Source organism: Scylla paramamosain, chromosome 5 (assembly GCF_035594125.1).
Source record: "Scylla paramamosain isolate STU-SP2022 chromosome 5, ASM3559412v1, whole genome shotgun sequence".
NCBI lineage: Eukaryota > Metazoa > Arthropoda > Malacostraca > Decapoda > Portunidae > Scylla > Scylla paramamosain.
Window position 1 is genome coordinate 19872456 of NC_087155.1, and position 12459 is coordinate 19884914.

At 38.1% G+C, this 12459-nt stretch overlaps 2 protein-coding genes across 3 annotated transcripts in view; one reads left to right on the plus strand and one right to left on the minus strand.

The window, feature by feature from the left end:
- The window catches only part of LOC135100325 (uncharacterized), a 3827-nt gene extending 1652 nt beyond the window's left edge, over window positions 1-2175 (plus strand). Inside the window, exon 3 of the mRNA XM_064003162.1 lies at window positions 475-2175. Coding sequence (XP_063859232.1) covers window positions 475-587 — 113 coding nt within the window. The 3' untranslated portion in view covers window positions 588-2175. The remainder of the gene's footprint in view (window positions 1-474) is intronic.
- The window catches only part of LOC135100637 (uncharacterized), a 34389-nt gene extending 27577 nt beyond the window's left edge, over window positions 1-6812 (minus strand). For both annotated transcript variants that reach the window (XR_010268854.1, XM_064003708.1), the window contains exon 1: window positions 6692-6812. Coding sequence is in view for 1 of the 2 variants with exons in the window: in XM_064003708.1 (XP_063859778.1) it covers window positions 6692-6793 (102 nt within the window). In the remaining variant the exon portion in view is untranslated. The remainder of the gene's footprint in view (window positions 1-6691) is intronic.
- Window positions 6813-12459: the final 5647 nt, after the last annotated feature.

Below are 12459 nucleotides of genomic sequence, written 5' to 3' on the forward strand. Positions count from 1 at the left end.
TACACAATCATACATTTCTTTATATACTAATATTTCACAATATTTATAACTTAATTTTGTGCAATACTTGCTTTCCAGTTACCAAAATGCTTCTTTTTACAAACTGTATTGTGATAAAGTGGCTTACAGCAGGAAAGGAGACACAGCTGGCTCATCTGAGTCAAGCATGTTAACTAATGTGATGAGCAATGTGAACAAGTATTTTAAGATGTTTTTGGCAAGGAAAAGATGTGGTGGGAATAATGACTGTATATAAGATTTATAATTACTGTTGATCACTTACTTGAAGAGGACAATTGTTGTGGGTATGGGAAAAGTTTAAGATGGCAGAGGTGAGATAGAAACAGAAAAGCTGTTAACCTATTCTGTTACTAACAGAGGTAATAGCATTATTCAAGAAAATAAATGCATATACTAATATGCTAATAATGTCATAAAGTTATGCTAATATATTCCATATTTCCATATATACAGGGACACCATCCACACCACACAAGACAGTCCAGCAATCTGGAAGGAAGACCAGCACAATACCACAGCAATTGATGCAAAGAGCAGCAGATTTTCTGCCTCCCAGGATGATGTAATTTTTCAATGGACATCTGTAACATGCTTTGATTAGTGTGACAGTGGAGGAAGAGGAGGAAGAGGAGGAGGCAGCTTGCTGTAGCAGTATATTATCAAAGTCCTAAAAGGATTACAGTAAGCACTGCATTTCTCACTGAGAAACATTTTGTTAGCAGGGACAACAAACTCTGGCAGTCCTGTAAAGGAAGTTACTTTAAGGCAATATATCTCATGTAATGAGTATCATCAAAGATTTGTTCAATTTTGACCAGGTTTCTGATTCCATTATTGGAGGCAAGGATATTGGTGAACATGACAAAAGTTTGGAACTTGGAAACCATGCATTTCTGTTTGTGATTAAAGAACTGAGAAATGGAAATGCTTTTTAGGCTATTCCTTTTATCTGGGAAAGACTGATATTATGCAGTGTGAGAATGCTGACATGTTCATTAGGCTTAAGACATTGATACTAGAGTAACTGCACTTTTTTTCTTTCTTGGACCAAGAGGCAATACAATGTTCTTCTCTTAGAATCTTGGCATGTTTTTTGCCGTTAATGGTGAACGGATCCGTTTCTCGTATGATTCACCGAAGCTTTGGAAGAGACTCAGTAACACTATTTTGAAGGAGAAAAGTAAAGTACATACAGGGTAATATAATTAAATGCTGAACGTTTAATTCTGAATGATCATCAGCTAAAAAATATGAGACTTGCTCCTAACTGGTAAATTCAACATGTGTAGGATTTTCAAGTAATTTACAGAATAGACACACATTCCTTGGTAGGCTTACTGCTACAAGAAGCTGTCCTTGTTGCAGTATAGGCATGTATACCAGGTGCATAGATCCTTTTCATTATTGAAATAGTTTAGTTACTCTTCATTTTAATGATGTTTATTGCTAAATCTTGTAAAATTTGCAAGGAATGCAAGAACATCATGGAAACTGTGCCATACACACACTCTAACAAGACAGCACTTCAGGTGCTGTGGCACAACTGGTCTTTGTTCAGTTTCCTTACCATAGTTATCAATTGGATGAACCACACTTCCTTGACAAGATTAAGACTCAGATTACCCACCGACTTCAGTTCCTAACTCTAAATTTGAAGATATAGTGATGGCATCAGACTACTTCTAGCTCATAATCTTTTCATTTAACTGATTGTGCCTGAAGAAGATTTTTGAGCCTCATGAACGTCAAATAACAAGGATATTTTGTGAGATACCAGCCATCAGTTAGACAGCAGCAGTGAGGCAGATTAGATTTATCATTTTAAGTGGCCTTTTCATTTCCCAATGAGGAAAAAAAGTGTATTTTCTTTACCAGTCATAAGTTTGTGTTGCCTTTGCAATTAGATTAAACTAAAGCAACTAACCAAAAGCTTTAGTTTAATCAAACTTGGAGTATTTTATATCCTTAAATAGGAAATAGGAAGAAGAAATAAATATGAAAAGTTGAATAGTAAATTTGCATACAGTACACAGATATGCCCACAAAATTTCTTTCTAATGGTTTTTGTTTTTCTTTTCACTGTATTCTTGCAAACCATTCTGCTCTTGTCCTACTGTCTCATTGCATGTCCCATGTCCAAGCTTAGGATGCTGTATTTTGTCCTGCATATAATGTTTTCTTCACTTTATCATGATGCATTATATATATATATATATATATATATATATATATATATATATATATATATATATATATATATATATATATATATATATATATATATATATATATATATATATATATATATATATATATATATATATATATATATATATATATATATATATATATATATAAGATATCTATCATAATGTACTTTCTCACAATATATGTAATTTTAGATATATCTTACAGTAGCATTTGATATCAGACCTCTTATTTTTCTCATGTAATGCAGCATTTCATCAGGTTTTGTGCTCTTTGTTACAGTATATGCAAGAATTATTTAAATTCTGCATGTTTACTTTGTAGTGACATAAATGCTTCTCTTATATGAAATTTTCTTTGGTTAGCTACATGTTATTAACACTATATCTTTAGCTGCCATATGCCCACTGTATATCCTTACTTCAATGTTGTTGTTGTTGTTGTTGTTGCATGCAGTACTGAGTTGCCATGTCATTTGTTCTGATATGGAAGTCTTTGTGTTCTTTGTTAGGTGGTGTAGCCTTGCTATGCTGACTCCGTTACCTCCTGATGTACATTCAAAACAGAGTCGATATGGGTAGATATTAAGAAAGGATCACAGTCAGTAGTACTAGTACGGGAGTAGTGTACAGGCCAACAAACAGTACAAAGGGAATTAACACCTCACTGTGGCAGGAAATAAATAGAGCAGGAAGGTACAGTCAGATATGTGTGATACGAGATTTTAATTTTAGGAATATCAACTGGAGCCTGATGGGTAACAAGGAAGCAGAGGAATTTCTTAAGGTAACTCAGGATAATCTTTCAAAACAGGTAATCATTGAACCACAAGGGGGGAACAATATTATAGATTTAATTCTTACTAACAGGGAGAAAGCAGTCATGCAGATAGAGGTTGGAAGACAGCTAGGTAACAGTGACCATTTGGAAATTTGGTACAAATTAAAATGAGAAGAAACTTTTAGAAGCAAAAATGCCTAGTAAAATACCTGACTTTAGGAGAGCAGATTTTGAGGAATTAAAAAGGTACCTCCAAGGAGTTGACTGGCAAGGGATGCAGGGTGAGGTCAGGTCCCAGATGGAGTTGAGAGAGATAAGGCAGGATGAGAGGTGAAGTGAGGTGTGAGGGTGTAGGACAAGAGGAGGGAAGATGTGTCCAGCAGGGGCAGAGGAGAGAGAGAGGGTGAGATAGGTGTATGTTGGAAGGTCAGGTCATGATGAAATGGGAGAGGTGAGGTCAAGGCCAGTAGATGAGGGAGTGGAGAAGATGGAAGGGGCTGAAATGAGGGGATTAGGTGAAGTAAATGTAGATGAGTTGTATAAATATTTTCTAGACTAATTGCATATAGGACAGCAAACATCCCGTAAAGAGCAATAAGATCACTGAAAAATTACCCTAAATGGATGACTACTAGGTTAAAACATTATACATGATGGAAGAAAAGCATATAAAAGAGATTAAGGGCAGGTGATGAGGTTTTAAGGCCACAATATAATGAATTAGTTAGAACAGTCAGGAGGTCAACATGGGCAATTATGAATTAAAGGTAGCCAAACATTGATTTTTTATTGATTTTAAGGCTCGGGGAAAAATGTGCCGGATACTTGAAGCTGCCGGATACTCGAATGCCGGAAGAGAGGGATTTTACTGTACTTAAGGAATGCAGAGGTTATTAGTGAGCCGTTAGTCTCTGTCTTTAGGAAATCACTTGAGTCAGGTGAGGTACCAGTAATGTGGAGGTAGGCTAATGTTGTACCCATCTTTAAGAAAGGAGATAAAACTTTAGCATTTAATTATAGACCTGTCAGCTTAACTTCAGTTGTGGGTAAAATATTGGAGTCAATAATAGCGTGGAACATAAAGGAGCATTTAGACAAACATAACTTCATAAATCAGTCACAGCATGGCTTCACGAAGGAGAAGTCTTGCCTGACGAACTTCTTAAGTTTTTACAGTACAGTGTACGAGGCAGTAGGTAATGGTGATAGTTATGACACCTTATATCTGAACTTTAGTAAAGCTTTTGACAAGGTACCTCATCAGAGGCTACTGAGAAAGGTTAGGGCACACAGGATAATGGGAAGGTGTTAGGCTGGATAAGGTCATGACTAAACAACAGGTGACAAAGAGTTGCAATAAATGGCTCTAAATCCAAGTGAAGTCATGTAATTAGTGGGGTGCCACATGGATCAGTATTAGGGCCACTGTTGTTTTTAATATATATCAATGACTTGGATAGTAGAATTAATAGTGATGTTAGTAAATTTGCAGGTGACACAAAGATAGGTAAATTAATTATGTCAGAATCAGATGTCATCTCCTTGCAGGCAGATCTAGATGGGATGAATGAATGGACGGACAGATGGCAAATGCATTTTAATATCAACAAATACAAAGTACATAGCGTAGGTAGAGGAAACCACACAGTAGGTACACAATAAACAACAAAACTTTGTTAGGTTGAGAGTACGAAAAAGATTTAGGAGTTATAGTTAACTCTGAACTCCGTCTAGGAAAACAGTGCTGAGGCCAGAAACAAGGCAAATAGGATTATTAGGATTAATTTTTAGGAATGTTAAAAGTAGAAAGCCTTAAGTAATATTAAAGTTATATTTGACGCTGGTCAGACCTCATCTGGACTACACTGTGAAGTTCTGGTCCCCACATTACAGGAAAGATATAGGTCTATTAGAATCAGTACAGAGGAGAATGATTATAAAAGGATACAGGGGATGAGGAGTATTCCTTACGAGGCGAGACTGAAGCTGTTAAATTTACATTCTTTAGAGAGACATAGGTTATGAGGGGACCTGATAGAAGTCTTTAAGTGTTATAAGGGTTATAACAAGGGATGTAAGCAAAATTCTTAGGATCAGCAACCAGAATAGAACAAAAAATAATGGGTTTTAGCTTGAAAAATTTTGGTTTAAGAAAGTGATAGGAAGAAATTGGTTCTCAAATAGAGTGGTAAATGAGTGGAACGGACTTAGTAATCATGTTAGTCCTAAGACATTAGGGAGCCTTAAGAGAAGATTAGACAGGTTTATGGATGGGGATGATGGGTGGAAATAGGCAGGTATATTTCATACAGGGACTGCCACGTGTAAGCCTGGTCGCTTCTTGCAGCTTCCCTTATTTCTTATGTTCTTAAAATTGCAATGTCTCTTGGTGCTGCTGTATATTATAAATGTATGCTCTAGGATAGTGATAACTTTTGTGTAATCTCTTAATGCAACTAACCATGTGTTCTGTCTTGTAAGGCATTAGTGTTTGATAAACACCTTGATGTTGCCAAATGTCTGTACAGGTGTGGAAAAAAAAAAAAAGCCTCTTATGAATGCTGCTGTCTTTCATAGTAACACCTTGGTTCTATTTTCTACCCTGTGTTACACACCTAGTGTGTGTTGTATTGTTTTTCATGTTTTATAAGCAGCACATACTTGTTAAAACTTCAGAATACCTGCTGTTATACTACTAATATAAATAAAACATTAATATTATATCCTCAAGTTATTTATTATTCACCTATTAAAAGTACTAAAAATAAAATTAAAATGATTTTTGAAAGCATTCACATAAGTGGCCTGCAGTACCTGGCAGCTGTCAATCAATATCTTGATCTGAAAGGTTCTGGATAAAAGAATTTTGTATATTCTGTTCATCATTATACTTGAATTTTCGATGTTTGGACGTAAATAACACGAAGTTAACTGCTTAAGGAAGAAGAACGTAATAAAAACAGAATAAGATGTGTTACAAAAACAATAGCTGCAACATAAGAAACTATCAGCAGATTCGTCTAGTCACGCAGTATTCTGTACTGAGTCGCAATGAGCCACGATCATTCCAGTTCGAAAATCTTGCTCTTTGCACCAAACGGAATATATGCACTACACTTACTCGTACTCTAATGAAACTCTAACACACACACGTGCCCACAACCCAGCCGACAGGGAGGGCGCACCAGGACGGCATGGGTGGTGGGGGTGCCTGGCCATAAATAGTGTTTTATCCTCCATGAACTGTGGAGAGCCCCGGCTCATCATCACTATTATGTAATTACACCCTTACTGTGGCCATTCATCCAAACGCAGTCCATCAGGTAGGTGAGCGCAAATAAGCTTCCAGAGAGAGAGAGAGAGAGAGAGAGAGAGAGAGAGAGAGAGAGAGAGAGAGCTAACCAGGCAACCCCTCTTCCCTAATTTTCAGTCATGGTAGTAGTATCGCCATGAAAGCTTCACTAATCATCACAAGTCACATTCCACGTTTCCATCGTGCATATCAACCCCCGGAAACGACGATATGGGATATGAAACTTTGTGGACTGGTCCTACAGTACCCAAGACAGCGGGAGGTTACCGCCATGACAGCCTGACCCTCCCGCCGCATCCCATAATTCCACAGCACAGCACACTGCACACGTCACTGCCTCGTCCTCACCCTGGCCAGGAGTGTACTCACCTCTCTGCAGCACGGCTCGGCGATTTCCTGCTCCAGCCGCCTCACGGAAAGGCGTAGGTACGAAAGATTGACGGACGCACACATCCACACTACACCAATCATCACATTTGACACTCGTTTCTTGCTTGATGGTCTAGGACTCTAGAGGGCGCGAGTTTTGAATGGAGAATCGTGCGGGATTTCAATTCATTCTTACTGTCTATTACTACTACGAAGGACTCATATATATATATATATATATATATATATATATATATATATATATATATATATATATATATATATATATATATATATATATATATATATATATATATATATATATATATATATATGTATGTATATATAATTACTCCAAGTGAGGTCTAAAGCACTGTTCAGGGGGTGCTGTGAACTTATCATTAAACCAGCTGTGACATCATTGAACGTTTCCCTTTGTGTCTCACAACACAAAGGGGCAGTCACAGCCTGCCCTCTAAAGACAACTCTCTTCCTCCACACAAAACTACAAGCACCTAATAACACACACACCCTTCACTCAAAAATTTTTAAATCACAATGGCGACTCCTACACCAGCCGCGGAGTCCCCATCTGGGGAGGGGACCATAAATGTCCCTAGGTCGGACTGCCTTTTTGTCGACGACCCTAAGTGTCTTGACATCCCTCTCAATTTTTTTCTTCATTAACTTATTTAACATTCACGGTCTAAGATCTAATTTTCAATCTGTAGAACACCACCTCTCCTCTTCTAAACCTCATCTTCTTTTCCTCACTGAAACTCAGGTGTCTGAGGCAACTGACAGTAGCCCCTTTTCTGTTCCCTCCTACTTTCTCTATCCTCATTTTCGATCCAAAGCTGGATGCTGCGTTTATGTGCGCAGTGACTTAACCTGCTCTCGTGCCCACGCTCTTGAATCTTCCGAGTTTTCCACCATTTGGCTACGACTACAGAGTCACTCTCAAACTAAATTTATCTGTGCTGTATACCTCCCAGCTAACTCCTCTGACTATAAGAAATTCTTTGACTACTTAACTTTCAAAGTGGAGCACATTCTGACTCTCTTCCCTTTTGCAGAGATCTCCATTCTTGGAGACTTCAGTGTTCACCACCAGCTTTGGCTTTCCTCTCCCTTCACTGACCATCCTGGTGAACTAGCCTACAACTTTGCTATCTTCCACGACCTGGAGCAATTGGTACAACGCCCTACTCGTATTCCTGACCGTCTTGGAAATACGCCCAACATTCTTGACCTTTTCCTGACCTCTAATCCTTCTGCTTATGCTGTCACCCTTTCTTCTCCGTTGGGCTCCTCCAATCACAATCTCATATCTGTATCTTGTCCTATCGCTCCAATCCCTCCTCAGGATCCCCCTAAGCGAAGGTGCCTCTGGCGTTTTGCCTCTGCTAGTTGTGGGACCTGAGGAGGTATTTTGCTGATTTTCCTTGGAATGACTACTGCTACCGTGTCAGAGACCCGTCTATGTGTGCTGAGCGCATAACAGAGGTGATAGTCTCTGGCATGGAGACGTACATTCCTCACTCATTTTCTCGTCCTAAACCTTCTAAACCTTGGTTTAACACAGCTTGTTCTCGTGCTATACATGATAGAGAGGTGGCCCACAAAATGTACTTAAGCCTTCCATCACCAGAATCTCATGCACTTTGTATTTCTGCCCGGAACCATGCCAAGTCTGTTCTCTAACTAGCCAAAAACTCCTTCATTAACAGATCTAACTCCCCTCGTGACTTCTGGCATCTAGCCAAAAATATCTCCAATAACTTTGCTTCTTTTTCTTTCCCTCCTCTATTTCAACCAGATGGCATCACTATCACATCTATTTCTAAAGCTGAACTCTTCGCTCAAACCTTTGCTAAAAACACTACCTTGGATGATTCTGGGCTTGTTCCTCCCTCTCCTCCACCCTCTGATTACTTCAATGTAGACTACAATGTAGACTACAATGATGTTTTCCATGCCCTCGCTGGCCTAAACCCTCGGAAGGCTTATGGACCTGATGGGGTCCCTCCTAATGTTCTCCGAAACTGTGCCTCCGTGCTTGCACCTTGCCTAGTCAAACTCTTTCAGCTCTATCAGTCAACATCTACCTTTCCTTCTTGCTGGAAGTTTGCCCACATTCAACCTGTTCCTAAAAAGGGTGACCGTTCTAATCCCTTAAACTACCGTCCTATTGCTTTAATTTCCCGCCTATCTTTAAGTTTTTGAATCTATCCTCAACAGGAAAATTCTTAAACAACTATCACTTCACAACCTTCTATCTGATCGCCAGTATGGGTTCCGTCAAGGCCGCTCTACTGGTGATCTTCTGGCTTTCCTTACTGAATCTTGGTCATCCTCTTTTAGAGATTTTGGTGAAACTTTTGCTGTTGCCTTGGACATATCAAAAGCTTTTGATAGAGTCTGGCACAAAGCTTTGATTTCCAAACTACCTTCCTACGGCTTCTCTCCTTCTCTCTGTAACTTCATTTTAAGTTTCCTTTCTGACCGTTCTATTGTTTCTGTGGAAGACGGTCACTGTTCTTCTAAATCTATTAACAATGGTGTTCCTCAGGGTTCTGTCCTGTCACCCACTCTCTTCTTGTTATTCATTAATGATCTTCTAAACCAAACTTCTTGTCCTATCCACTCCTACGCTGATGATACCACCCTGCACTTTTCCACGTCTTTTCATAGATGTCCAACCCTTCAGGAGGTAAACATTTCACGCAGGGAAGCCACAGAACGCTTGACTTCTGATCTTTCTAAAATTTCTGATTGGGGCAGAGCAAACTTGGTATTGTTCAATGCCTCAAAAACTCAATTCCTCCATCTATCAACTCGACATAAACTTCCAGACAACTATCCCCTCTTCTTCAATGACACTCAACTGTCCCCCTCTTCTACACTGAACATCCTTGGTCTTTCCTTTACTTATAATCTGAACTGGAAACTTCACATCTCATCTCTAGCTAAAACAGCTTCTATGAAGTTAGGTGTTCTGAGACGTCTCCGCCAGTTTTTCTCACCCCCCCCCCCCAGCTGCTAACTCTGTACAAGGGCCTTATCCGTCCATGTATGGAGTATGCTTCACATGTCTGGGGGGGTTCCATTCATACTGCTCTTCTAAACAGGGTGAAATCAAAAGCTTTTCGTCTCATCAACTCCTCTCCTCTAACTGACTGTCTTCAGCCTCTCTCTCACTGCCGCAATGTTGCATCTCTAGCTGTATTCTACCGCTATTTTCATGCTAACTGATCTTCTGATCTTGCTAACTGCATGCCTCCCCTCCTCCCGCGGCCTCGCAGCACAAGACTTTCTTCTTTCTCTCACCCCTATTCTGTCCACCTCTCTAATGCAAGAGTTAACCAGTACTCTCAATCATTCATCCCTTTCTCTGGTAAACTCTGGAATTCCCTGCCTGCTTCTGTATTTCTATCTTCCTATGACTTAAATTCCTTTAAGAGGGAGGTTTCAAGACACTTATCCACCAATTTTGACCACTGCTTTGACCCTTTTATGGGATTGGCATTTCAATGGGCATTTTTTTTATTGGATTTTTGTTGCCCTTGCCCAGGGTCCTTCCTACATAAAAAAAGAAAAAAAAAAAAAAAAAAAAAAAAAAAAAAAATATATATATATATATATATATATATATATATATATATATATATATATATATATATATATATATATATATATATATATATATATATATATATATATATATATATATATATATATATATATATATATATATATATATATATATATATATATATATATATATATATATATATATATATATATATATATATATATATATATATATATATATATATATATATATATATGTTCAATGTTCTATTTCAATGGGTTGTAACTGTGTCACATAATTAATAATAATATGTATTGTATTTATAATGCCTTGCCTGATTAGCAATATAAGTGTATGTATACATATATGCATAAGTGTAGATAGTGGGTGTTGGCGCATAAGGGTGGGGCGGATATGATCACGCCACCCTACGTCACACACACACACACCATGGAACTTTTCATACTCCTTTTATTGCCATCGATAAGTAATCGGTCGCACCTACATTATAGTATCTAAGTATTCTCCATAGTTAATCTCTCCCTAATGTATTTTGGCATGTATTACTCTTAGCTATAAGTAGCTTTTTCCCTTGCCTTATTTATGTAATTAGAGAGTTATTATTTTGAATATATTCATGTACTGTGAGTGCGGTCAACCCGCCCCTATTTCTACTGTCAGCACTTTTTGAAGGCGCTAAGCATCCCTTGTGCCGGCTCCGGCAGTCTCTTGCCAGGGTGTAACGCTGTACCCCTCAGAGGACATCCGTTACCCCGTACGCGCCATACCCTTCTCCAGAACTCTGTACATATATCTAAATATACATATCTTTATACGTTCACCTTTAACCTACACTTGAAAACCACAGAAACTCACCATGAGTGTGACTTTACCTATTATACAAAGGTGAGAAACTAATGAACAGTGTCCAGCGGTAATTGATAATTCAAAACCACTCTGGAACATTTGGTGGCAGCTTAATGAGATACGAATAACTAACTCCAGTGCGTAGTACAATGACAATAAACAGTGGTTGAAAGTGAAATGGTGAACGGACACAGTGAACGGAGAAAACGGCAAACAGTGACAGGGTAGTGAGGAGAGCAGAGGAACGAGCCGGCGTTGTTTACAGAACTTACGCTGACACCAAAACACTTGCACCCAGCCAAGAGCGACGCACCTAACGGTCTTGCCTTACTCACCCAGCCTGCCACTCCCAAGATTCACTTCTCCTTGTTATAAAAAAAAAAAAAAAAAAGAGGAGACTTAAAAGACTCAGGGAGAAACCTAACAATTCTTTGGTTTCCCTTCGATCTAATTACTCGTCGTAGATTCTCAGCGAAGACATCATCGGCACAGACATTGCCGGCGCAGACCAACACATCTCCCACCTGCAGGAATCCTGCAGGATTCTACAAGGACACTACTATCCTAAGAGGAGCTTCCCAAGACGGAAGGAGTCTTCCTAAGAAGAGGATATATATATATATATATATATATATATATATATATATATATATATATATATATATATATATATATATATATATATATATATATATATATATATATATATATATATATATATATATTTTTTTTTTTTTTTTTTTTTACGTGTGAATTTCTCCGGCTACAGTCGTGAGTACAGACACTTAGTGGTACACCACACCAATTTTAAATAAAACACTTGTGGTAATGCAAACACTGTTAGGGTTCATGTATAACTTACCTATTTCACAGTGATACGTTACTTGTGTGGAAATTAAAATAATTTAGTTTACCTCTTAATTATCGTTTTCTTTTTCTGCTGGACGGAGTGCTCGCTCTCGTTTTCTTTTAAGTGTTCAGGAATAACTAGAATAATTCCATTTCTATCCCTAAACCTTCAATTCTGTTAAAATTTTCACACTTCTCACAGTACTAACCATTCATCCTTTAAGTGTGGAAACGCCTTTGGACGATGGAAACGTAATGTAAGTGTGCAATTAATACCTAATTAAGATAGTAATAATACCACATTTATAGCTAAAGCTGAGAAGTTTGCTGAAATTTATGAACTGGAGTGTCATTTCCAAGCGGAAAATAGTGATACTAGATCATCAGAAGCATTATCAACGGAACCAAAACCCACTACAGTGGAAAATACCATGCCTCATGAGGACGGAAACGTGTT